The sequence below is a fragment of the Rhinolophus sinicus genome, linkage group LG06, assembly GCF_036562045.2.
Source record: "Rhinolophus sinicus isolate RSC01 linkage group LG06, ASM3656204v1, whole genome shotgun sequence".
Classification (NCBI taxonomy): domain Eukaryota; kingdom Metazoa; phylum Chordata; class Mammalia; order Chiroptera; family Rhinolophidae; genus Rhinolophus; species Rhinolophus sinicus.
Window position 1 is genome coordinate 134462847 of NC_133756.1, and position 26043 is coordinate 134488889.

At 38.1% G+C, this 26043-nt stretch overlaps 1 protein-coding gene across 2 annotated transcripts in view; it reads left to right on the plus strand.

The window, feature by feature from the left end:
- The window catches only part of NELL1 (neural EGFL like 1), a 757006-nt gene that overhangs the window by 124126 nt on the left and 606837 nt on the right, over positions 1–26043 (plus strand). For both annotated transcript variants that reach the window (XM_019742633.2, XM_019742632.2), the window contains exon 5: positions 20681–20777. In XM_019742633.2, coding sequence (XP_019598192.2) covers positions 20681–20777 — 97 coding nt within the window. The remainder of the gene's footprint in view (positions 1–20680; positions 20778–26043) is intronic.

Below are 26043 nucleotides of genomic sequence, written 5' to 3' on the forward strand. Positions count from 1 at the left end.
TAAGAACTTTCCTTCTCTGGGCATCGTATAAAATGAGGTGTTTGAACTTGATGGTCTCTGGGTGCTTTCAAAATATAATTGTGTGCTTAGACCTGGGCTTCAAGGGTACACACTATATGTGTATTTATTAGAGAGTATAGTGTGCATGTGGGAGGATAACTTTTCTTCTGATTTTCTTTTTTTCTGCTCATACTATAAGGTAATTTACTTAAGAGAAAAGAACTTCATGTCTCTTGTGCCCCCTTTACCTCTGCGCACATACAGCCTTTGGGTGTGGAGGAGGGAAATACCCATTGGTTACATGGCTGACTGTTAGGGTCAGAAAGAGCCCCAAGGGGTTTAGAAGAGAGGGAAAGGAAAAGGAGAGGGATCATTCCGTTCTTTAATTTCTAAATTGTCAATGAGACAATTGACATGGAGTCATCCTCACCCATATATATAATACTTTAGGTAAAAAAGAGGAAATGGAAGGTGAAGGATACGAAATAATAAGTAGGAAAGGAATGAATAATATTATCAGGCCTGTGCTGTGTATTGGGAGTTGACATACAGCATCTCATTTAACATTTAGACCAATCCTGTGAGATGTGGCAGCAGATGTTTTTAAGGCATCCTTACTTCCGTTTGGATCACGAGGAGGTATTATCGGGGAGGGTTAACCTGTCCAAGTCCCAGAAGTAGGAGGCAGGTTAAAGGTAGAATTGACACCCAGACTGTATGACTCCAAAGCCATCATATTCTCCTCCTCTGGGAGGTGATTATTCTGCATCTTCTCTCCTCACACTCTCAGCACTTAGTCCTCCCTCACATTCTCAGTTGCTAAACTTGCTTCCTGCCTCACCCAGGAAATAGAAACAATCAGAAGAGAACTTTGCTGGCAACGGTCACTACCTCCTCTAACCTACCTGCCTGTGGACTGTGGACTCTGCGTTTCCTATTACTACGCATATACCACATACTCCTGTTTAGGCCACCCCTCCTCCCCTTGTGCAGGGCATTTTCCCTTTCTCCCACATCATCAGTTGTTTTTTCCCTCAATAGGACTATCTCAAGCAGCATAAGTACCTTCTCTAAACCCATCATACATAAATGAAAACCTTTCCTTAATCCCATATTCCTCGCCAGCTGATGCTGCCATTTCTCTACTCCTTTTTCCAGTAAAAATCGCCAGAAGAGCTAGCGAATACTGTCTTCATTTCCTCCCCTCCCCTTGAATCCATCCTAGTCGGGTTTTGGTCCCTGTCAGCATACCAATGAAACTTATTCAAGTCACCAAAGACCTCTACATTGCCAATTCCAAGCGTTAATTCTCAGTCTTTGTCATATTATCAGCTGCACTTGGCATAATTGGTCATTCCCTCCTTGAAAATTATTCTTCACTGGGTTATTGGGCCACCAACAACTGGGAGTAATCTTTTTCTCGTTGCTTTTTCTCACACTCTAAATATAATTTATCAGCAAACTCTGTTAATTTTATCTTCATGATGTATCTAGAATCTGACCACTTCTCACTAGCTCTACAAATACCATCCTGCTCCAAACCACTGCTCTCTCATCTGTATTGTTGTAATAGTTGGCAATAGGTTTCCCTGATTCCACCTTTGCTACATTCCTATTCCCAGGCTATTCTCAACTCATCAACCAGAGTAAATCAGACCATGACAGTCCTTTACTCAAAACTCTCCAAAGTTCTTTCCATCTCACTTATAAGATTGATCCATCACATGGCCTGAAAGTCGAAGGTGATCTACCTTCTTTCTGCTTTTCTATCCTCATCCCTCTAACTCTCTTCTCTGCTTCCTTTCTTTCAGCCACACCTGCGTCCTTGCTGTTACTTGAACATTCCATTTGCGCTCCATTTTGGGGCCGTTGCATTTGCTGTTTGCTCTGCCTGGAATAGTTTATATATATACTTTATATATTTTCTTGACTTGCTTCCTCACTTCCTTAAGTTATTCAAATGCTGTCCCATCGATGAAACTAGTTTCACATTGTTCGCCACCCGCGTTACTCTGTTTTCTTTTCTTCTTCACATTTATCACTTCCTGTATTTATTTGTTATTATGTGTTTGTATCGCCCACTCTTTCTGTCTTCCCCTAAGATGGCAGGGATTTTATCATATCTGTATCTTCAGAACTTAGAATGTATCAGAAAGTCAATAAATACATGTTGAAGGGAAGACTGAATGACTTTACTGTGTTGCTTCCTTTGTATCTTATGTCACTGATTGTTGAGCACTTTGAGTTATAGATGCAATCGATACAAAACCAAAACAAAACAAAAAATTGAAGCAGATGGCCTTGTGCCACCAAATGGCTGAGCAGTGGACCTACAGGTCTGCAGGGCCAGAATGATGTTGTGTGAGGAGGTTTTGCAATAAGTACATAACAGAGGTAGCTGCTGACCTGGTTGGAAGTACTGCTGGGTCTCTTTGTTGTTTGAGACCTGATCAGTGAGGTGGAGTCATATAGGTGAAGCAGGTGGAATAGAATAGAAGGCATAGTTGAGGAAGAATACTAAGAGCTGCTACAAGTCAGGACCCATGATTTGCAAATATTTTATTTTAATATCACATAAACCCTCGAAGGCATCTACCACCTCTTCATTTTTCAGATAGATTAAATGACTGTACCAAACTCTCCAAGCTGAGAAGAGTTAGAGCTGGACATTGTGGCACTGAAATCTCATTGGTGGGGTGGAAAAGGTGAGGCATAAGAAAGTAACAATAACATCTCTTCAGATGTTAGTGCGTGTGTGTTCTAATGCACAGACACGTATCCAGAATATTTAGATTCAAATATTTACTAAGTTCTTCAAAAAAGCATTTGTCAAGCCTTTTTTTTTTTTTTTTTTTGAGCCAGCATTATGCTGTAGGGGACATAGAATTCAATATAAATTATATCCTCTAAGAAGCTTATGGTCTTATTTGGAACATAAAACAACACTCACAGTAGTAGATTGTAATACACAATAGTACCTGATGCAATGCTGAACTGTATATCAACTGTATTTTAAGTGCTACTGCAATTCAGAAGACAGAGAAATCTGTACCATTCATTAGTTATATATTGATTGAATGTGTTTTATGTGTTAGGTCCCATACTAGTTTCTGGGGATAAAGAGATAATGATGATGGTGATAAGAATATTAAATACTTACTATATGATGACGAGCACTATTCTAAGTGCTTTAAATATGTCTCTCTTAATTCTCACAAGAACAATATAAAGTAGGTACTGTTATTATCTACATTTTTCAGAGAGAAAACTAGAAAGCAATGGTAAAGTAACTTATATGCTCAAGGTTATATTACTAACATGTGGTAGAGTCATGTTATAAATCCCGTTAATCTAGTTCAAAGTAAGGTTCTAGCCACCTATGCTAAAGAAAAGTTCCAAGTTCTTAAGGATCCCAGGGTATAGTTGGGAGACAGGCAGGTACATAAATGATTCCTATACCAGTATGGTAGGTGCATGCCACCATTGTATGTTAAAGAGTGCTGTAAGGATACAGAGCTGGTGCTGCTATTAATCTACTGAGAGTTATGAGGGACCAGGGGGTATAGGAAAGTTTCGCTCATGTCTCGATTTTTCTAGGAAAAGGGTGATTGCCTAAATCTGAATCTCTCCACATTTTCTCCAAAAACACTTAGAGAGCAGCAAGAATACCTAAAAGGATACATACCCACATTAGCAGCATAACTGGAAGCAGAGGGTACTATAAGCTTCAATGTACCTGAAAATAAAACTTTACAAAGTGAACATAAAAGAATAGAAACTTGTATACAAGACGACTATTAAAAAATGAGGAAATAGTTCAGCTAACGCAAATTAAAAAAAATGAATCTCAACATAAAAAAAACTAATTCAGTATTCCCAACCTAAATAAAATATTCTTTAACAAACCTTTAGAAATGTGAAAACCCACTTTTAATCAGAAATTCAGAAACTCAGAGTAGAAGTATACAAAAAAACACACAAAAAAACAGGATATGTAAAACATAGGTTGACTGAATTCAGGAAAGAAACAAAAGAGAAAGATAGTATCATTATAGAAATGAAAAATAAATTACCAAAACCCTAAAGGAGAATAAGTTCAACTGAAAGAATTATAAGGGGCAGTGAGGAAAGGCATTAAGATAACTGAGAAAATGAATATGAAATAAAGAAGTAAAAATAACCAGGAAAAAAAAAGGTCAATAGATAAGCTGATCCACCATACATAAAATTGAAGTTCCTGAAGAAGAAAAGTGAAATAATTGAATGGAACTAACATTTAAAATTACAATGCAAGATAGACAAAATCTTGAAAAATAACTTGGAGGACTGACAGTTCTTGATTTCAAGACTTACTACAAAATTATCAAAACAGTGTGATATTAGTATAGGATAGACGTATAGACCAATTGAATAGAATAGGTAACCCAGAAATAAACCCTCAAATAGTCATATGGTCAATTGATTTTCAAAATGGATCCCTGCCACTATCATTCAATAGAGAAAGGACAGTTTTTCCAACAAGTGGTAATATAAAAAACTGAATATCCACTTGCAAAATAATGAATTTGGACCCCTACCTTTCACCACATACAAAAATTAATGAAAAATGGATCAATGACCTAAATGGGAAAGCTAAAACTATAAAACTCTTAGAAGAAAACATAGGGAAAAATCTTCATGACATTGAATTTGACAGTGATTTCTTCGCTAGGAGACCAAAAGTACAGGAAATAAAAAACAATATATAAATTGGACTTCATCAAGATTAAAAACTTTTGTGCCTCAAAAGACACTATCCAAGAGAGGTAAAAGACAGCCCACAAGATGGTAGAAAATATTTGCAAATCATATATCTAGTAAGAGATTAATATTTAGAATAAAGAACTCCTTTAACCTAATTCAACAAACAACAACCAAACAACCCAATTCAAAAATAGGCAAAGGATTTGAATAGACATTTCTCCAAAGAAGGTACACAAATGGGCAATAAGCACATGAAAAGATGCTCAAGATCCTTCATCATTCACACCCATAGGATGGCTATAATAAAAATAAAAAGGAAAATAATGTTGATGAGGATATCGAGAAATTGGAACTTTTGTACATTGCTGGTGGGAATGTAAAATGGTGCAGCTACTATGGAAAACAGTTTGGTGATTCCTAAAAAAGCTAACCATAAATTATCTTATGACCCAGCAATCCCACTTGCAAGTATGTACCCAAAAGAATTGAAAGCAGACACTTGAACAGATATTTGCATGCCAATGTTCATTGCAGAAATTTTCACAATAGCCAAAAGGCAGAAACAAGTATCCATCAATAGATGAATGGCTAAACAAAATGTAACATACACATGCATTGGCATATTATTTAGCTATGAAGAGGAATGCAGTTCTGATAACATGCTACAACATGGATGAGCCTTGAAAATATTATGCTATGTAAAATAAGCCAGACACAAAACGACAAACCGTATATGATTCTACTTATATGAAATGTCTAGAACGGTCAAATTCATAGAGACAGAAAGATTAGAGGTTAACAGGCTGAGGGGTAGAAGACTAAAAAGTTACTGCTTAATGGTTACAGAGTTTCTGTTTTGGGTGATGAAAAAATTTTGGAACTAGATGGTGGTGGTAGCACAACATTGTGAATGTAATTAATACCACTGAATTGTATACTTTCAAATGGTTAACATGGCAAATTTTATGTTATGTATATTTTACCACAACTTAAAAAAGTTAGTGTAATGTGTCAAAAACCATTAAAATATAACTTTAAATTGATAAATTGCATTGTATGTGAATTATATCTCAATAAAACGATTAAAAATTATGATGTAAGAAAACAAAAGAAAATTCAAATCTACATATTGAATGAGCCAATTATGAATCTGAGAAAATTTACCTGTAAAGTCAACTCTAAATATATTCTAGTAAAACCACTAATGTTACATAAACGAAAAAATATTCTTATGACTTCAAGGCAAAAAAGACCAAATCACTTACAAAGAAAAGAAATTTAGGTTGGCATCAGACATTTTGACAGCAACATAGAAAGCAAGAAAAAAGTAGTGTTTTCGATGAAACTGGAGGAAAGATAGTATGAGAAAAGCTTCCCAGTTTGACAGCCAAGTTAAGTCTCGGTGTATTATTATACATAGCCAGCTAAGTGCGAGGAACAGGTCTCAAACCAAGGGACTGGCATGTATAAAGGACAGAAGCCAAGAGAGTGCATGAAACTTCCAGACGTTGCAGATAGTTCTGTAGATGATTCTGTAAAGTGACGTGGAGAGACTTCTAAGGCCTTAGATTTCATCAAGTAATTCATTTATTTATTCATTCACTTAATTGATATTTCTTGAGTATTAGTATTAAGTGCCGGCAATGCCCAGTTAGTTAGGTGTTAATGAGAAAGTTGTTAATGAGATCTATCTGAGAAGAAGAGGGGAAGAATAAGGAGACTAGGGCAGTATACATACAAATTTTCGTTTAGGCGTGGAAATGTAGCATGGCTTTGACTTGAGTAATGCTTCAGTTATTTCCAGCATCCTGGTTCAGTTGAAAATTTGCATGTCAACCTTTCCATCCACCTAGTATTATAAGTATAGGTGGACAATTAATCGTATTAAGAGGCAGAGGGAACCAAGCCGTTCATCCAGTGGATAATCATTATACAATCAGAGAATGATGGCTGTTTCCGGAGACTGATCCATTTGATACGAATGTAAAAATCAGTGAAATGAAAACCATTATCCTGGAGCATATATACTGTACCCAGAATTGTGTCTAGGTATTGGGGATACCATGGCAAATAAAAGCTGGTTTCTGCTTTCTGGCTGCCCATAAATTCGTAAATTGCTGATTACATCACGGGATGTAAGTGAGGTGGGCACCAAGGTGTGGTGAGTGGGCATCCCCAAGCTAATTGCAGTTCCTCATTTGAGAGTATAATTGCTTGACTTTCCGTGTATCTTCCCACGTTTTCGTGTTAGTTAATGCACTTAGGTTGTAAGTAACAGAAATCAATTTGAATAACATAATTTAAAAAAATGGGCCAGATTATAAAACGGTTTCCAGATTATCTCATGGACTGACCATAAGGAAAGGGATGTGCCTGGGTTACTGGGAGGATCTGGAAAACCAACAGACATTCAGGTGGCTCAACAGCACTTTACTTACACTATTTCTCATCACTATTGGGCAATAATTTTCAAAGCACTTACTGTATAGTAATCTCATTGAGCCTAAAAAAAAGTAGCTGAGTATAGCAGTCATCATTTTCTTTATGTGAAAGGTGAGGCAGTAATCCCAGGAAGATGAAGTGATTTATTCAGGGCCATATCCCAAGGTTAGTGGTTAAACCCAGAATTTAGGGTCGAGGGCTTCTGACTCCTAGATCTATTCTTTTTCCATTAGTCTTCTTCAAAACCTTCTTACTAGTATGCAGAATATTCCTTCTTGTAATTCCCTTGCCTTCTTAATTTTTCTTTTATCATTCACTTTGGTTTTAGAATTAAAGGAGTCACCTGTGTATCCTTAATAATAGGCTTATTTGAGACATCTCTGAAAACCGTCTTTAATTTCCACCCTGTAATCTGAACATGAAGGGGCCACCTGGAAGGGGGATAATTAAAGAGATGAGTAGGAGATCTCAGTCATCTCAGTGATTTTCTTATTGTCATCCATGAAATGGCTTATTAGAAATGGGCCATTGTAGTTTAAATGATCAGACAGAGTTTGAAAAGAATTTGAAACCATCAGACATTTTCTGAACTTGGCATTGTAGCTTCATTGTTTTCCAAACTCCAATTTCTCCTCCACAATGAACAATAACTTTTTGATTAAACAGCTGGCAGTTTCTATTGAATGCCTCACATTTAATGACAAAAGTCTTCCTTCAGAACAGGAAATTTTATCTAAATTGCTTTGCTCTTCTTCAGTGATTGTGAACTTCTAAAGTCTGACAGGACTGATAGCATGAAAAAAATAAAATTTTCTCTCCAGAAGGTGATGATTACTTTTTAAAAGAAAGAGCCCCAAACTAAATGAATAATTCAGTGTACTTGCTACAAAGCAGAAGTCAAGACACGCAAGCTGTCCTCTCTGTAAACATTATTAAAAAACAATCAAGTTTGTATTGACACATTTATATTGGGAAGACGATAGACAGCAGTTGAGAGAGAGAGAAAAAGCCAAACAAACATGAAAGCACCACTTAGTAGTCCAGGGTCTTCTTCACTAGTTTTGTTCTTACTCGGGGCAGCTTCCAACAGTGAGTGCCATGTGCTCAGCACTCTGCTGCGTCCTTTACCTGTTAATTAGTATCCCAACCTCAATCCCTTCCTGCCCTTTTGCTGGCATTTCCTGTGGCTGAAAACCAACTGGAACCAAAAGGAGAGGGAACCTGTCAGTGTTATTGTTTATAAAACAAGAAAAAGAGAGGCAAGGAGTATATCTAGAGGGGGCAAAGAAAGAGAGAAAGCTCGTTCACCTAATTTGTATTTCTTCCTAGCATTTGCCATTATTTGAAGTTATAAAGTTATTTGTTGACTTGTTTATTGTTGTTCATCTACACTATAATGCAGGCTCTGGGAGGCCAAATATATATTATTCTTGTCAAAATACATTTAAAAGTGCCTGTCTATATCATCCATCCATCCTTCCTTTCTCTATACAGCTGTTAATGGGGCATGGCCAGGAGAACTTTTGTACATCTTTAAATGCATCACAATAAGTTGGGATGCTGAAGGAGTGTTCTTTGTACTCTTATTTGTTTTTTATTCAAATAGAAAAACCTCTAGAAATGGCCCCACAGGGTAGAATGTGTCTCCTATTCCTATCACTCTGCTTTGGAGATTGCCTAAGCAAAGGCCCAACTGCTTGCTTCCTAGGGTAGCTTGGCTGCAGTGGAGTGGCTGAGGCAGGAGCTCCTAGACAAGCTTGACTTCACTGCTTGAGGGCAAACATTGCCTAATAAGGCCTCCTTCAGGGAGTCTTTTACAGCGGGGCCAGGCTGGCACCTGTACGTCTAATTTTATGATGGGCCTAGGAATCTGTAGTTTTGAAAATCTTACTATTGTAATAGACAGCCAGGTTTGGGAACTGTCAATGGGCCTTATTGGTGCTTTCCAAGGTCGTGAAAAAGTGAAAAGGTCAAAGAATATGGATCCTGGCCTGAATCCTGTGGGATGTCATCATTTTGTGTGTGGGAGGTGTTCTGTGGTTGTATCAGGAATTCATGGAGAGAGAGAAAAAATTTCCCCTGTCCCTTAGCATATCTGCTAGACCCTGACATATTTCACATGGGTTGTTAGGAAATGGTCAGTTATCAGGCCTTGGGGGAGACGTCCATTTGCTCTGGGAAGCTTTAAAATGTTACACGAGGATGTCACCTACACTCTAGGCATGACAGATGGGTGTTGGATGTTTAATGTAACAAGTAGCAGATGGAGGTTGGTTCAGAAGACCTTCAATGTCCTGAGAGTTCTGGTTATCAGTGTGTGCTTTATAGGGGCAGCAGGCTTTTGACTTATCGTAACACTTCAGTCTTCATCTACATGAATCATAAGATGAGGTTACACTAAATTATTACCCACTTATGAGTATCAGCAAATATTTGGGAGACAGATAGCCTGGGGTATCATTGAACGCTGTTAGCAGCACATTTTGTCTGAACACCGGGGAAAAATGAGACCAGTGACTAAGGCTTCAGTGCGCCATCAGTGCCCACACCCAGGGAGTGATATGGGAGTCTCTTACTTTTCACTTTCCTAAGATTGCTGTCTCTAGGCTCCTCTTTAATAGAAATTATAAAGCTGACACTGGGTGCTACTTTCTAACCAGTTGAGCCAAGTGGCTTAGATGAGGCTTCTGCTATGTTTTTCTGAGAATAGTTCAAATTAAAGTATCCTTTATATTGTTCCGTGAAGATAAGAGCATTGTTCTGACCTAATAACATGAATAATGTTCCATTTAAAAAAAGCATTTTAGAAGGTATAAACATACTTTTATTTAGATGATCTCTTTTATGTTTATCAAAAGCCTGTGCAATAGGTATTGTTATTAAAAGTTTATGAGTGAAGAAACTGAGGGCTCAGAGAGTTTCAGTAACTTGCCCCAAGTCATAAAGTGTAAATAGTAAAGGTAAAAAGCAAACAGAGGTTTTCTGACTCTGCTTCAATGATCCTTCTGTATGTTACACTGTTAATGTAACCCACTGGTTGAATAGTATTTGACTTTTTAAGAGATGAATCAATAGGGGATTATAAGGCAATATGGCAGGGAAGATATTTACATCTGGGTTTGAATTCAGGCTTCACCATTTACTGAGTGTTATCAGGGAAGTCACTTAACCTTTGTGAGCATCTGCCGATTGGGTATAGCAATGCTCGCCTTTATGGTAATTCAAGGATTATAGAGTCTGGAAAGCTCTGGCATATAGGAGGTACTCACTCAAAGGCAGGTCATAACTTTTGAAGCAGTCTGTCTCTTTGAGTCTGAGGTTTGTTGTCCTTGCCAAGTGATCCTCTGTCATCTGCTGGGATACCCTTCCAAGACTGGAACTTTACTGATGCCCAAGGTTGTTCCTTCCCCATGATTTCTGACTGTTAGCACATTCTTACCTTGAGCCAAAAGTGCCTCTATAGCTTACACTTTGTTGGTATACATTTTACCTTCTTTAGCTACATAGAACAAGTCCAATCCATCTTCCACATGACAATCCTCCAAATATTTGAGGATTTTATCCTGCCATCCCATAATATTTGCTTCCTCAGACTGAATATCCTCTGTTCCTTCAACTAGTCATCATTTGATTTAGCTCTCAAGGCCCTCACAGTCTTGCTTGGTTCTTTCTATAGTGTATATGTGTATCATCTGAGCAGTTCCTACAACTAATATGATTATTTATGGGTCGACTGACTCAGATTAGAATGGGATCATCTTCTCATGGTACAGTTTAAGATCACAGCATCTTTTTTGACAACCTTATCTTAGCTCACAGTTGATCAAATGGCTATTTTTTTTTCAATATGTATTTCTCTTAAGCCTTAGCTCTCACATGCTGTCTTTGAGAAGCATAGTCCCTAAGCATGGGACCGTTCCATTTTCCATGTTAAATTTTATTTATTTTATCTGGCCCTAATTCCTGCCTGTTAATGTCTCTTTTAATCCTGGTGGTATTTTCCTAAGTCTGTTATGACTGAAATAATCACACCAAGTTCATATTCTCCTGCAGATTCAATAGGCACATTTGCTCTTACACTGCCAGAGCATAGGTCAAAATGCTAAATAAGGCAGACTTATGTGAGCTGGTTGTTTGACCCTGGCTAATCAGCATCATCTTGGGGTGATATCCAATATCATGAACTTTAGGCAGAAGAGTGTTGGTAAGAGGTAGTGGAAGAGAGAGATTAGGGGCATAAAATATGGCGAAGACAGGCAAGTACCTTTGGTATACAGATTCAGATGAGAGAAAATGGACATAAAATTTAATTGCTAGGCAAGAAAAAGCGTGAGTTTGACAAGTGTTTTCTAAGTGGATGAAGCAGCTCACAGGAGGATTCGACCTCTGGGAAGGCCTCTCCTCTCTTTGGAGGGTGTTCACACCCTGTTCTGGCAGCAGTATTTGCTAATCACGGTCGAACACAGCTGCCTCCTCATTTGTCACAATAAGGGCATCTTCCTCCAGATTTCAACTTCACCTTCTCTTTGCTGTTTGCATTTTTATTTCCCCTCTCAGCAGCCAGCTGCTAAGGAACAGGTTGGAAACCTGCTGAGCTCCACTCTCGTCCTCCCGCCTGAGTTCTGCATGGATTTAGGTCGGAATTCAATTCTTCCATGTTGAGGACACACTGTATTCGTCCTTATAATGCCTCTCCTCGATTACAGTCTGTTTCCTCCTGTACAGCGCTACAGGTGCATTTTTAAATCTTGTCATTTGTCGAGTGTCAACTGGTTTTGTTAAGCAGATTGGTAGAAGGGGACCGCAGAACTCTTTGTTGGGGGAGTTCTTTTCATTTCCTTCTGGTATATAAGTCCTGTGTGATGTGTATTCCATGTTTGCACATAATTAACAACAGCCAGGCCATTGACATGGAAATCCAACAAATAACTCATCAGCATACACAGTTGCCAAATGCTCCTGTCATACTGAGTAAAGTAAGCTTCGAGGAACTGTTTTGTAGATTTCCATGAACCACAGAATGAATGCTCAGTTTTCAGGGCCAAGAATAATTAGGTGTCCTTTGCTTTTCCGGTGGAAGTGAACAACTTTGCAATTTTCACATCTGTGAGGCCTAGAGGGGGCGGATTGCATTTTATCCCTGTTAGCGTCAGGACCTGTGTGCAGGTCACCCACCACCATGTTAATGAGGGGAAATAGGATGGGAATGGCCTTGTGTTCTGTACAGGGAACTTTCTCCAACAAGTACCTTGATATTCACTAGTGCCAGCTAGAAGGCAGTGACGATGAGGCTCTTTCTAGCAAAGGAAGGTCATTGCAACTTTCCTCTTCAGGGAGAATGTGAATGCTTTTCTTTAAGTCTAGTCAAAGCCCAAGATAAACCTTTTCATTTAGCCATCTCATTTGGGCTTCGTATTGTCTTATTGAACAGCGGCATAATACATGTCGACTCACATGGTTTACATTGGGAATTCATTCTTTGGTATAATTGGGAAAGGTACCATGGAGTCCTTCAGAGGGCTTTCTTCATCCAGGTAAATAAAAATCCAATATTCTTTCATAAGTAGTGTTGTTGAATCACTGTGTCTGCTTTGTGTTGAGCTTGGAGGGCTTTATCTTTTAAAAGAAAATCAAGTTCTTTGTAGAATATTGACCAGTTTTTAAGCAGATGGGATATTTGTTAGGGAGGGCATTCTTAACCAAAGTCAAGAATAAACGGAGGTTATACCTTGTGAAGAAAATTTCTCATGTGAGTCCTTGATTCAGTGACTGACTTTTACAAGGGACATGTCAGCTACTCTTGCATTGTTCATTTCTCTCAAGCAGTTTTTATATTTGACTGGATGTTTAATTTTGCATGGTATTGAGATACCATTTAAAATAATGCTAGCTACTAATGGCGTGCAAAATTTTCACAGTTCTCTCAAAACTGCTTAATAGGCAGCGCCTTTGAGTTCAAGACCTAGAAACAAACGTGACAAAGTGAGAATTGGATTTTCTTTAGCCAAAAGAAAGGGTAGATTTTAGATAGTTGGGTAAATACATTATTTGTGTCAGATAATCTGTGGGACTGTGATAAATGTAGGCTGATTATAATGCAATCAACTTAAGCAGTAAATTGTGTGCTTATCCAAAGAACTGTGCTTAATCTAATTAATTTCAAGTTGCTGACTGTTTCTCTTGCTCTTTCAGAAATATATCTACATGGTTTCCCTGTTAGTTGTCTGCCTGACAGACTCAAACTTGCTGTCCCTCTCTCTTTTCTGGATGAAAAACAGTGATAAGTGTTCATCTTGCTCACTCTTTCGGGCTTCTTGTGTAAATCTTATGAGCTGGGAGCGGTGGAGGAAGACACCTGAAAAGGGTTATCATATTTCAGTCATTTTCACTGACTGTATTTTCCTCAGGATTCTCTGCATAAAGTGTCACATTTGACTGCCTGATTTCTCAGTCTGTGTTATTCAGTTTTGCGAATTGCTCAGTATAAAGCTTTTGCTATAGTACTTTAAGGCTTGTATAACTGTGTGACTGTAGCCCTCCCATTCTGAAGATAGTATCAGGGAACATTCATTCACTCATTCATTCATTCACTCACTCGTTCATTCATTCATTCACTCATTCATTCATTCACTTATTCATTCATTCACTCACTCATTCATTCATTCAATAAATAGGTATATGGGGTAGGCACCTTTGACTAAGCACTCCTCCAGGTACTAGAGATACTGACATGAAAAAGATAGACAAGGTCCCTGTTTTCAAGATTACAGTCTGGTAGGAGTAGGCAGTCAATCAAGAAAGAGCTAAGATAATTTTGGAGAGTTGTTTGCTTTGATAAGGGTACAAGAAGCTAAGTGATGAGTGGTTAGAAGTTACTTTATCTAGGATAGTCAGGGAAGGTCTCAGTGCCAGAGACAACTGAGCAGGTGCAGGACTGTTGCAGAGAGGGCTCTGTTTCCAACACACTCAGCAGATAATGAGTGGTTGTGGCAGTCAGGTACCATGGTTACAGGCACAACTCGAGCATAAAAGTGCTGGGTGCAGGGGTACCAGGAAACACCAGTTCCTTCTTCCTTGGCAGGGAGGTCTGGGAATGCCAGCCCAGCTCAGAGCAGAATCTTAGACTCCAGTGGGGAGTGCGAGGGTACAGGCTCGTACGCTGAGAGTCTGGAGGGCTTGTGCGAATTGATCATCCTGGTGGGGAGGGTCTCAGAGATCCATGAAGAACTAATATGTAGGGCAGTCAAGATATATAAACCCTAATATGTAAGAGATGTAGAAGGGCATTCTGAAATAAGAACATAGAGTGAAGGCCTCTGCTCACTGCTGATATTTCATTTTCCCAGAAATGTTATCTACGGATTGGTTAAATCCCGTTACGGTCCCAAACAGACCCGGAAAGTACCTAGTACTGGACTGCACTAGGAACAGTATCCTGTCATACTTTACTTATAAAAGCGCTGTACTTTTGTGAGTGGTTTGGTGATTGTGTGTCTAAACACAGTCTAATAAATTATAAAATATTTTTCTACCTTTTCTTTTTTTCCTGAGACCTTCTCCAATCTTATGTGTTTATGATGAACTTTCAACAAATTCAAACTTGTAAATGTCAAAGAATTAGATGTTTTGGAAGGATGTAAAAGATATTAAATAATGTGTTTGCTTAGAATTTGAGTAATTTATACAGAAAAGGTTGTGATTTATTGGAAATAATTAAACGAAGCTAATGAATAACGTTTTAAAACTAAAATAATAAAAATGCTGGAATTTTAGATGTCATAGAAAATATTGTTTGTCCTAAAATTCTCTTTTTTAATCCAAAATTTAGTATCTAAATAGGTTGTCAGTTTGCTCCATAGTTTTAATCAGGTTAAACAGCAACAGAAATTAATGCTGTTAATTTTTTTTTCTGTTGCATGTTCACTTGTTCTAGCTTTTAAATATGTGAAAGGTGAAAATAAACTTAGGGCTTTTAAATTTTCAAAGTGGTGGAAGGTTATGAGAAAATAGACACTATATACTTGCATTTTAACATTGAAGTCTCACACCCATGTGACAGTGATGTAATTCCTTTAAATTATATCCCGAAGCACAAGCAGTGTGGCACCTAAGATGCTGGTAACCACATCTCAGTGGATTCATTTGGCATGAGACACAGCCAGAGGGCTGGAATGGGTCAGATGACCTGTGCAGTTCTGCATTCTCAGGCACCGGTGAGTTTTCTAGAACAGCAGCACCTACTGTGTTCCAGGGGCATTACACGTATTTCATGTAAGCCCCACTGCAATGCACACAGTCAGCAGTAATATCTCCATTGTTTTTTAAATGAGGAAGCTGAGGTACAGAGAAATCAAATAACTTGATTAATAGTCAGATAGCTAGTAGAACACAGAACTGGAGCATGAACCCAAATCTATTTTATCCCAATTCATGTCGTCTCTGCTACACCACATTATCTCTGATACCTCTTGGATTTGTGGTCATGAAAATGCAATGGTCACCTTTCTGTTTTTCAGTGGGGTATGTATTTATTGGGGTAAATACTATCAGCCATAACTACAGCAAATCTCTCTATCTTGGGGTTGACCTAGCATTGCACTTCTTGCTTATGTCGTATGTCCAGCTAACAGGTGCATTGGCATATCATCATTTAGGCATCCAAAATCCTTTGTCTGGTGGCCGTGCCCCCCTCCTAGCCCTCCGTCTTCTCTAGTCAACTGAAAGAGAGTGAGAGAGAATGTGAAAGATTCTTGAGGGAGATACTTTTTGGGGAAGGTGCAGAGCTAGACGTGGTGCATGTCCCTTCCACTCACATTTTATGGCCGTACCCAGCTGTGAGGGAGGCTAGAAATGTACTGCAGCTGTGAGCCCAGGAGGAAGAGAAAGTTGGTTCCACGAGAGCGAACCAGTCTTGGCCATGTACGTTGGCACATGAACTTGTTTCCCCTTTTCCCTTCCTGATGAGTAAAGGAATTTTACTTGATTTGAGTGCGTAGCACTGATTTGGAGGTCTGGGTTCAAATCCCAGCTCTGCCATTCTCAAGCGGCCTCGCCACCGACATGTTATGTAACCTTGCTAAGCAGGCTCACTGGCCCGATGGTGATAAAATGACAGTCAAGTGAATGAACCTATGGAAAGTCCTCAGTACAATGCTTGATGCACACTGAGTGCTATATAAGTGCTTGCTGTTATGTCTGAGTGTCAGCTTCACTTTATTCTTCATTCAAAACTCAGCTCTAGGGTCCCCTTATTTGGCAAGTCTTCCCTACGGCAGACAGAATTCAGTTTTCTTTCCCCTCTGCTTCCATAGATCGTTGTACTTACTGAATTACAGGGTGTGTGCATGCTTGTTGCCTGTCTGTCTGCCTCAGGCACTTGACTTGAGGGCAAAGACTTGGCTGAATTCATTCGGCCTGCGTGTGTCTCCATGGGCAGCACAGTGTCACACACATTGTAGAGAGTCAGGTATTTGTTGATGTGAAGGAAACACCATTAACCAGCATACTGGACTATCAGTATTTCCTGACCACACTAGAAACCTAGGAGTTCACTCTATTAGCTTTGCCTTTTCGTTTGACTTGACTTGGGTGATACTAGATGTAGGTAACAGACTGCTGTGTCCTATCTGCCTATTTTCGTAAGCCAGTGCGCCTAAACTGCACCCTAGGGTTCAGTGCCTTTCCCCAAGATTCTGACTATATTCATCTGCCATGTTGGTAGAGGGACACAAATGTGGTTAAGTTATTTCTTAGTTTGTGATATGTTGTTAGCATTAGTCTGTGTCATTTCCATTCATACATTCATTCACTTTTTCTCCCTTCACCATTCCCGCTTCCTTAGGGAAACGCTATCATATACTTTGTGGAAATCTTTAAATTTGTATGCATCCTTGGCTAAATAGATATAGGTACAAAATTGTTTTGCATGTGTGTATTTTTAGTTTACTACATTGCAGAACTTTTTGCTTTTTACCCTATTTTTAAAACTTTATTTTAAAATAATTTTAGTTTTATAGAAACATTTTAAGAATGATATAAAACACAATCGTATACTCTGCCCAGATTCTGCACTCTTTCTCTCTAAATAATAATGTATGTTTTTATATATGTATGTACTTATATTTACACACATTGTTATTTTGAACCCTTTGAGAATAAGTTGCAAATGTCATGACTCTTTATCCCCAAATACTTCAGTATGTAATTTTTAAGAACAAGACATTTACTTATGTATATACCACCCAATTCTCAAAATCAGGAAATTGAACATCAATATAATACTATTATATAATCTACAGTTCCTAGTCAAATTTCACCAATTTTCCCACTAATGTCCTTTGTGGTTTTTTTTTTTTTTTTTTTCCTTCTTGCCCCCAAATCCAATCCAGAATCCTATCTTGTCTATAAATTTTATGTCCCTTTGGTCTCTTTTTAATCTGCAACTGTTTCTCAGTCTGTCTTTATTTTTCATGACATTGACTTTTTTACATTTTAAAGAGCACAAGCAGTTATTTTGTGAAATGTCCCTCAAATTGTGTTTGTCTGGTATTTCCTCAGGATTAGATTTCTTCTGTGTGGGTTTGTTTTTTCCATACTATGTTTTTAAGGTCTCCTCATTTTCCTGCGTCTGGATCCATTTTGTTGATTCTGCTTGTTGAATGGACTTCTGTAGTGAAGACCACCTCTTGGAGTGCATTGGCGGGGCTGCCAAGGAGACAGCAGCTAGCAGACTTTCTTTGGCATCGGGAAGGTCTCCTGAGAAGACTGTGTGACACTGGACATCAGCATGCCCCTTTAACACCGGGCCTGTGGGTCACGGCCCTGCTTAAGCTGCTGGTGGGCCTCAGATGTTTGCTTCCTTAGCTATTTCTAACTCACAAGGACTGATGATGCTTAGAAGATGTGGCAGGATCTTTTCGATTGTTCCTTCTTTATTCTCGCGCTTAATCAACATTGATGAAGGGCCCAATCTTCTCTGCTCATTACGTTCACCTTCTAGCATATTGAAAACCAAAAAGTGTTTGCATTGAAAGCTCCTCTCACTCGGACAGATGCAAATAGTTTTAAAAGAGGGTAAACATCAGTAAATACTTAGGCAACATTTTCAATTCATTAGCAAAACAACCTTATAGAAAGTTATGCTTCTGCCTCTTCACCTAAATACAGTAATTTCCGTTTCTCTCTGGCCTCCTCGGAAATTCCCCAGCATTGAACATAATTTTTGCGTCGTTATCTCCACAGTGCATAAATAATTGTGCATTCTACTTTCCTCCAGTGAAAACTATTTTGCATGCTTTCCCATATTTCACGACCTGCATATTTCTCACTCTTAATGACTACAGTAAATTCTATCAAGCTGATCTTCTGTAATGTATGCATCTCTCTTATGTTGTAAATTTGTCTGGTTTCTAATTATTCCCTAATATTGAGAAAAACTTTTTTTAAGGAACCATATAGCAGGTTCTTGTGTTACAGCAGTTTTGACAAACTGTTTTACTTAAAGTGGTTCATTCTAACAGACAAAAAAATGGTTGAATTCCTGTGGAGAAAACCCAGCCTGTCTTTTTAAAGGGAATTTATTTTTCTTTGCTTATGCCTTAAGCCTCCATTTGTAATACAAAGATAATTAGTAGAGAAGGACCTGATGTATTTAGAGCTTTGTCAGTTGAATACCTTGCGTGGATTATTAGGAAATAGCATGTTTCCAGTGGGGAACAGGGGAGTAATGGATGATGTGGCTAAGATATAAGGTTGTGGCGTGACAGCTCCTACCTGCAAGAGTCTCGCAGTCATTCACGCGCCTTGACACAACTGGACAACCTTTCATTTCTACCACACTTTCCTTCTGAGAGCCACGAGAGGAATCCCTTACCCTCTGGCTGGAGGTGGTCAGTTCCATCTCAGCAAGGAGGACTGATAACTTGCTAGGCGTCTGGACCTACCTGGAGATGACTCTTCCTGCCGCTCTCCTGAGCAAAGTCTGAGAAATGCAAGGAATGGATGGGGCCATCACGAGGAATTGAAATTCTGTCTCACCCCACCCAGAATCTTTTGAGCATCTAAGGACGTGTTCAGTTCTCATCCTTCCTCTTCTCAGAGCTCAGGTGCTGGGAGGTGCTTGCCAGGGGTGAGGTGGAGGCCCGTGATCAGAAGGTGATTGCAAGGACTATTTCTAAGGAAAGAACAAATCTAAAGATTTGTGACTAAGTGGGGCTTGGTAGGGCAGAACATCTGAGATAATTCAGTTGTTCCATAGGTCCCTTCAAAGATCCTGGGGCTGTTGTCACCTCCATATTAGTTATATGTCTTCATATATCGTATATGAAGATAGAGCATATGAAGAATTTCTTCGTGTGCAGAATTTTATCTTATGTTTGCTCCATGAGGACAGGACTTTGTATGTCTGTTTTATTCCTGTCTCTCCTGTTGCCTTGTGTGGAGGTCAGGGCATAAAAAGTGCTCAATAGATATTTGTTGACTGGATGATGATGATGTCAGTACCTTGATTTTGTAGACTAAGCATATTGTCATCCGGGCAGCTGCTATTCACTTGGTTAGAGAGGTTCAGCAGGTTGCTGCTGAAATGAGTAGCAGCTACATAAGCCAAGCTAGGGACTAGGAGAGTGTAAAGTAAGGTACATGGGCCTTGGAGCCAGGCAGCCGGGGATTCTCACCCCAACTCTACTACTGCCTGCCTGTCTTCACTTGGTTGACCCGGTTAGCATCTCTGAACCTCAGCTTTCTTACCTATAACGTGGATGAAACTTGACTCACAGGGTTTGTGGGAAGTTTATTGCTCAGAGTAGACACTTAAAAATGTTTCCCTCTTCCTGCTTCTCCTGCTCAAAAGGTGGAGATAGAAAGCTTGGCGGGGGCTCAGATAATTTGTCCAAGTGTTGGAGGTCGTCGAGAAGGTTTGACCACTGGTTAACCTGCTGGCTGGACCCAGGCAGTCGGAGGCAGCACCCCCTCCTGTCTTTGAAATATACATTCTGTGCATTGTTCCCATGCTAGCGCCACTCAAGGATGTAGCCTTGAGAGAATGATGTGTTAGTGAGGCCATCTGGACTGTGTATGTGTATGAACCCCATTAGGGCCTCTATATAAGCTTACTATCCTGGTGGGCAGGCATGGAGATCTACTCCTTTGGTGGCCGCCTGACACACGCTTCCTATGAAAGTAAGTAAGTTCCCTTGCTTATTAAAACTGCCAACCACCAACCTGGAGTTGTCTGCCTCTTTCTTCAATTTTACTTTGCCCACTGTGTATGGGAGCCAGTTTTGAATCTCACCCAGGGAACTCTTGGTGAAACAACACCATGTGTTGTCAAGAAACAGATCTTTACATTCATGTTACCGACCTGACATTTAAAACATGCCACGTAATTGGCTCCCTCTCTGTAGCAGCAGCCATTGCCATGAGTACTTCAAACAGCATGTGTATTTGGTGCTGCGTTGAGCCTCTCCATTAGTAACTGTGTTCTTTGCTCTTACAGGATTTATGAACGTGTGATAGACCCTCCCGAAACCAACCTTCCGCTAGGAAGCAATTTATGGCTTGGTCAGCGCAACCAAAAGCATGGCTTATTCAAAGTAAGGACTACTTTCTGTTTTTGCCATGTGTTTTTTTTTTTAATGTGCTTCACATGCGTTAAATCATTCAATGTTTATAATTTTATGAAGTATGTGCTTTGAAACTCTCTGTTAGGCAGAGCATTAAGTGATTTGCCCAAGGTCACACAATTCACCCTGTGGCCAGGTATGGATGTTGCAGAATGCAAATGATACTAAAAATGTTTCTCATTAACCTAATTCTGGAGGACTTAAGGTAGCCGTTAAATTGGTTTTCGTTCTTGTGATGTATGTTGAATCACTTTGGTGTGTAATATGCGATAGGAAACAGATCTCAATGTCTATGAGCTTTGGTTTTCTTATCTATAAAGAGGATAATACAGTAACTGCATTGTTGTACCTCATAGAAACAGCAGGATACAGTGATAAAATGAATTAAAGAAGTTAGACACATGAAATTTTAAGATAATCTTGTTCTTCATTCAGTAGAATGGCACAGTTTTGCTTTTGGCAATATGTTAGACTATATATTTTAAAAATCCTCCTGCTTTAAAATGCCTGTAAGTGCTGGATAGCATAGAACAAAATCTTTTGAAAAGATTCATCATTGCACTTAAATGAAGAGAGGCCAAATATACCAAGGGAAATGAAAACCTTAGGGATATCTGCCAGTACCAGGAATTTAGAGACTTAGTTCCTTATTTATTTATTTAAATAAATATAATTAATATATAACAGTGTGAAAGCTTAAGGTTTATAAAGGGTTGATATGATACACATATATTTCAAAATTATTACCACCGTAGGGATAACTAATTTTACCATTGCATTACATAATTACTATTTGTTTTTTTGTGGTGAGAACATTTAAGATGTAATGTCTTAGCAACTTTCAAGTATATATACAATATTATTAACTATAATCACCATGCTGTATATTAGATCCCCACAACCTACTCGTATTGCAACTGGAAGTTTGTACCCTTTGACCGACTTTTCCTATTCCCCCCGCCCCAGCCCTGGCAACCACCATTCTACTCTGATTTCCCATCTAAGTGATATCAACCAGTATTTGGCTTTCTCTGTCTGACTTACTTCATTTCCCATAATGCCCTCAAGGTCCATTCATGTTGCAAATGGTGGGGTCTGTCTTCTTTCTCGTGGCTGAATATTACATACCCACACACACATACGCGCGTGCACGTGCACACGCACACACACACACACATCTATCTCACATCTTCTTTATCCAATCATCTGTTGACAGACACTTAGGTTATGTCCATGTCTTTGCCATTGTGAATAATGCTGTAATGAACATGGGGGTGCAGATACCTCTTTGAGGTAGTGATTTAATTTCCTTTGGTTATCTACCCAGTATGATATGATTCAATACTGCTTTCCATAGTGACTGTACCAATTTACATTCCCACCAACAGTGCACAAGGGTTCCCTTGTCTCCTCATCCTCACAAAAACTTATCTCTTGTCTTTTTGACGATAGTCATTTTAGCAGGCATGAGGTGATATCAGATCGTGGTTTTCACTTGCATTTACCTGATGATTAGTGACAATGAGCTCTTTTTCATCTACCTGTTGGCTATTTGCCTGTCTTCTTTAGAAAAATGTCTATTCAGATCAACTGCCCATTTTTAAATCAGATTTTTTTTTTTTGCTATTGAGTTGTATGAGTTCTTTATATATTTTTTGATATTAATCCGTCATCAGATATACGATTTGCAGATATTTTGTCCCATTCAGTCAGTTGCCTTTCATTTTGTTGATGCTGCTGTTAGATAGAAGCTTTTCAGTTTCATGTAATCTCACTTATTAATGTTTGCTTTTGTTGTTTGTACTTTTGGTGTCATAGCCAAAAAACAAACAAACAAACAAACAAACAAACAAAAAAACCCAGAACACTGTTGCCAAGATCAATGTCAGGGAGCTTTTTCCCTATGTTTTCTTGTAGAAGTTTTATAGGTTCTGGTCTTTTGTTTGTCTTTAATACATTTCAAATTAATTTTTGTGAGTGTTGTGAAATAGGATGTCGTTTCATTCTTTTATATGTGAATATCCATTTTTCCCATCACCATTTATTGGTGAGACTGTCCTTTTCCCACTGAATATACTTGGCTCCCTTGTCAAATATTAGTTGACCATATATACGAGGGTTTTTTTTGGGGGGGGGAGGGGCGGAAGGAAGGTTTCTTGATTCTGTTTTGTTAATTTGTGTGTCTATCTATTTTTATGCCGGTACCATACTGCTTTGAATACTTTAGCCGTGTATCGACTCCATCTCTTAAAGGACTATTTTGTAATATTGCATTGCAAGGATATGGATGCAAAGAGGGGAAGAATTTTTGACCGTTTAATAACCTATTATCCAAATCAAGATAATAGAAATATTATCCCCTAAAAATATCAGTGGAATAGGAGAATCCCAAAGACACAGAGAATGTCTTAAAAGTAGCCAATGAGAAAAGGCAAAATTTCCACAAAAGAATAACATAGATTGAACAGCTGGCTTTTAAACAGTAAATGCAGAAGACTGAACATAATAAATGTTTTCGAAGTTTTGAGAAAATAACTCCCAAATGTTGTTGCATATATCCAGCTTAATTATCATTTGAGAATGAGTGTAAAATAAAGAATTTATAGAAAAACAAAACTCTGTTTATGACCAATAGATCTTCATTAAAGAAACTTCCCAGAAGAAAGAAATATAGTGCAAGGAGATTGGTGAATAAATAAATTGTTGAGAGCATGCACAAACTGGATAATCATTGTTTAAATAATAATAATGCCTAATTTTGCAAAAAATGAAATTCAAAATATTAGACAACAATAAAATGAAAATAGGGGATGATCTAATTGAAAGTGTTATAGGGCCTTGTATTGGTTAGAAAATGAATAGAGAAACTGATTAATTTTAGACTAAATTTGCATGTTAAAAATTTAAACCAACACTGAAACAATAGGTACACTATTTAATTCCAAATTTAAGTATGAGTGAGTGAGGGGACTTTTAAAAAGTTCTATCAACCCAAAATAAGGCAAGGAGAGAAAAAATGTTTAATAGGATACCATAGACATCATTCCATTTCACAATATTCATTACCAAATTTCAGTGATTTATACTCCAGTTAAAAGTCAGACTATTATATTGGATTTATAAAACTCAAATTCTGGTATATATTGTTTATGTTAAAACAATTGAAAAATCAGGATTCATAAATGTTGATAGTGAGGCGGAAAAAAGAAGGGGGAAATAAAAGAAATAGGCCAAACTAAATATGAGACTGCTATAGAAGCTAAGGCCATATCAATCATAAAGACCAACAAGTTTACCACGTGATGATAAACAATTCTAAAGCTGCATACACCTAACACATATCCATTGAGGTGTTAGAGCATCCTGGGGGATACTCTTCTCCCTGCAGGGGGCTGGGTCAAGGGTATGTCCATGGGGAAATAGATCATCTTGACTTCTCTTTCAAGCAAAATCAATTCCAGGGGATTATAGATATAAATATGAAAGGTAAAGCAGTAAAGCTTAAAAACATAGAATAGAAAAATATCTTTATGATGTAAGAAAAATATTTCTCAAATAAGAGGTAAAAGTAATAACCACAAAACAAAGGTTGATGTATATTCCAATATATTCAAACTTGGAACTTTTCCCCAAAACACATGACTGAGACAGTAAAGGGACTTGCCATAGAATAGGAGAAGTTGTTCAAAGTAGTTGTAGGCTACAAAGACAGAAATGGGAGAAATTTAATGAGTAAAGTATCCAACTTAAGATGTGAGAAAATGAAAATCAGAATAAACCCAAAGAAAGTAAAAGACATGAAAACAGAAGCACATGAGAACAGAAGTTGATAATATAATGAGTAGGATACAGTAGAGAAAATCAAGAAAGCAAAAATTTGGTCATCTGGAAGTTTGAGTGAGAAAAAATAAGAGAAGGCATAAAAACAGGAGAAAGAAAAAAAGCACATAAATGCTGCAAAAATGAAAACAATAGTAATTAATCATATTATTTCCAATTTTATGCCAATACAATGCAAGATTAGAGAAAAATGGACACTTTCCTAGCAATACATAAATTATCAAAATGAACTTAAGGAATGAAAACTCAATAAAGTACGATAAAGAATTCATGATTTGAAATCTATTAGATCAGTTAGCTTTTGATGCATAGCAAATCAACTCAAAACTTAATGGATTGAAAGAACAACTATTTACTTCACAATTTTGTGAGTTGTCAGTTTGGAGTGCGCTTAACTGAATGCTTGTTGTATTCTCAGTGGGTTCACTCATGCATCTTTTGCTAGTTGCTAGGTTTTCTGGGGACTGGCAGTACTAGAATGGCCTTAGCTGCGATGTCTCACCTCCGCTTCATGTGATCTCTAATTTCTAGCAGTCTAGCCCAAGCTTCTTTACATGGTGGCTGAACAGGGCTTCCAGAGCTGGAGCAAAAGTGTGTGCAGCCTTTTGAATCCAAGCTTGAAACTTGCACATTATTGTTATTCATAATATTGGTCAAACCATGTTATAAGGCAGATTTAAGGGTATGGGAAATAGACTTCACCTTTTTATGGGATGTGCTGCAAACTCCCATTGCATAGGGCAACAGTCCAACAAGAAGCAAATGATTGCCACCATTTTTGCAATCTACAATGTCTCTCCCCCAAATAACCGCTATGTTGAGACAATTTTGCACACAATTATAATCATATCCAAGGAAATGATTCTTATCTTACATAAACTCTAACAGAGAATAGAATAAATGAGAACGCTACCCATCTCATTCATGGGAATAGTGTGACCTTTATTCCCTATCAGACAAGGACTGTATGGGAAAGGAATTGTATAGTCCAACATGCTTTTGAATACAGATTAGATTAAAAATTCTTAAAAAAAAAAATAAAAAAAAAAAATTAGCAAACTGAACATAGTAGTGTGTGTGTGTGTGTGTGTGTGTGGGGGGGTGTATGTGTGTATGTCAGTGTCAGACCAAGTTGATTATTTCAACAATGCAAATCTGTTTTCATCATCAATAAATTTATTAATATAATTCACCACAGTAAAAAAAATAAAAAAACAATCCTATGGTCAATTCAAGAGGCAGAAAAAGTACTACATAAAATTCAATACTGACTCATGTTAAAATACCCTTAGCAAAATAAGAATGGAAGGAAACTTCATTAAACTGATAAACAGTCCACAAATGAAACACACATAAAAAACATCATACTTACAGTTTAAATATTAAGAGAATTCCT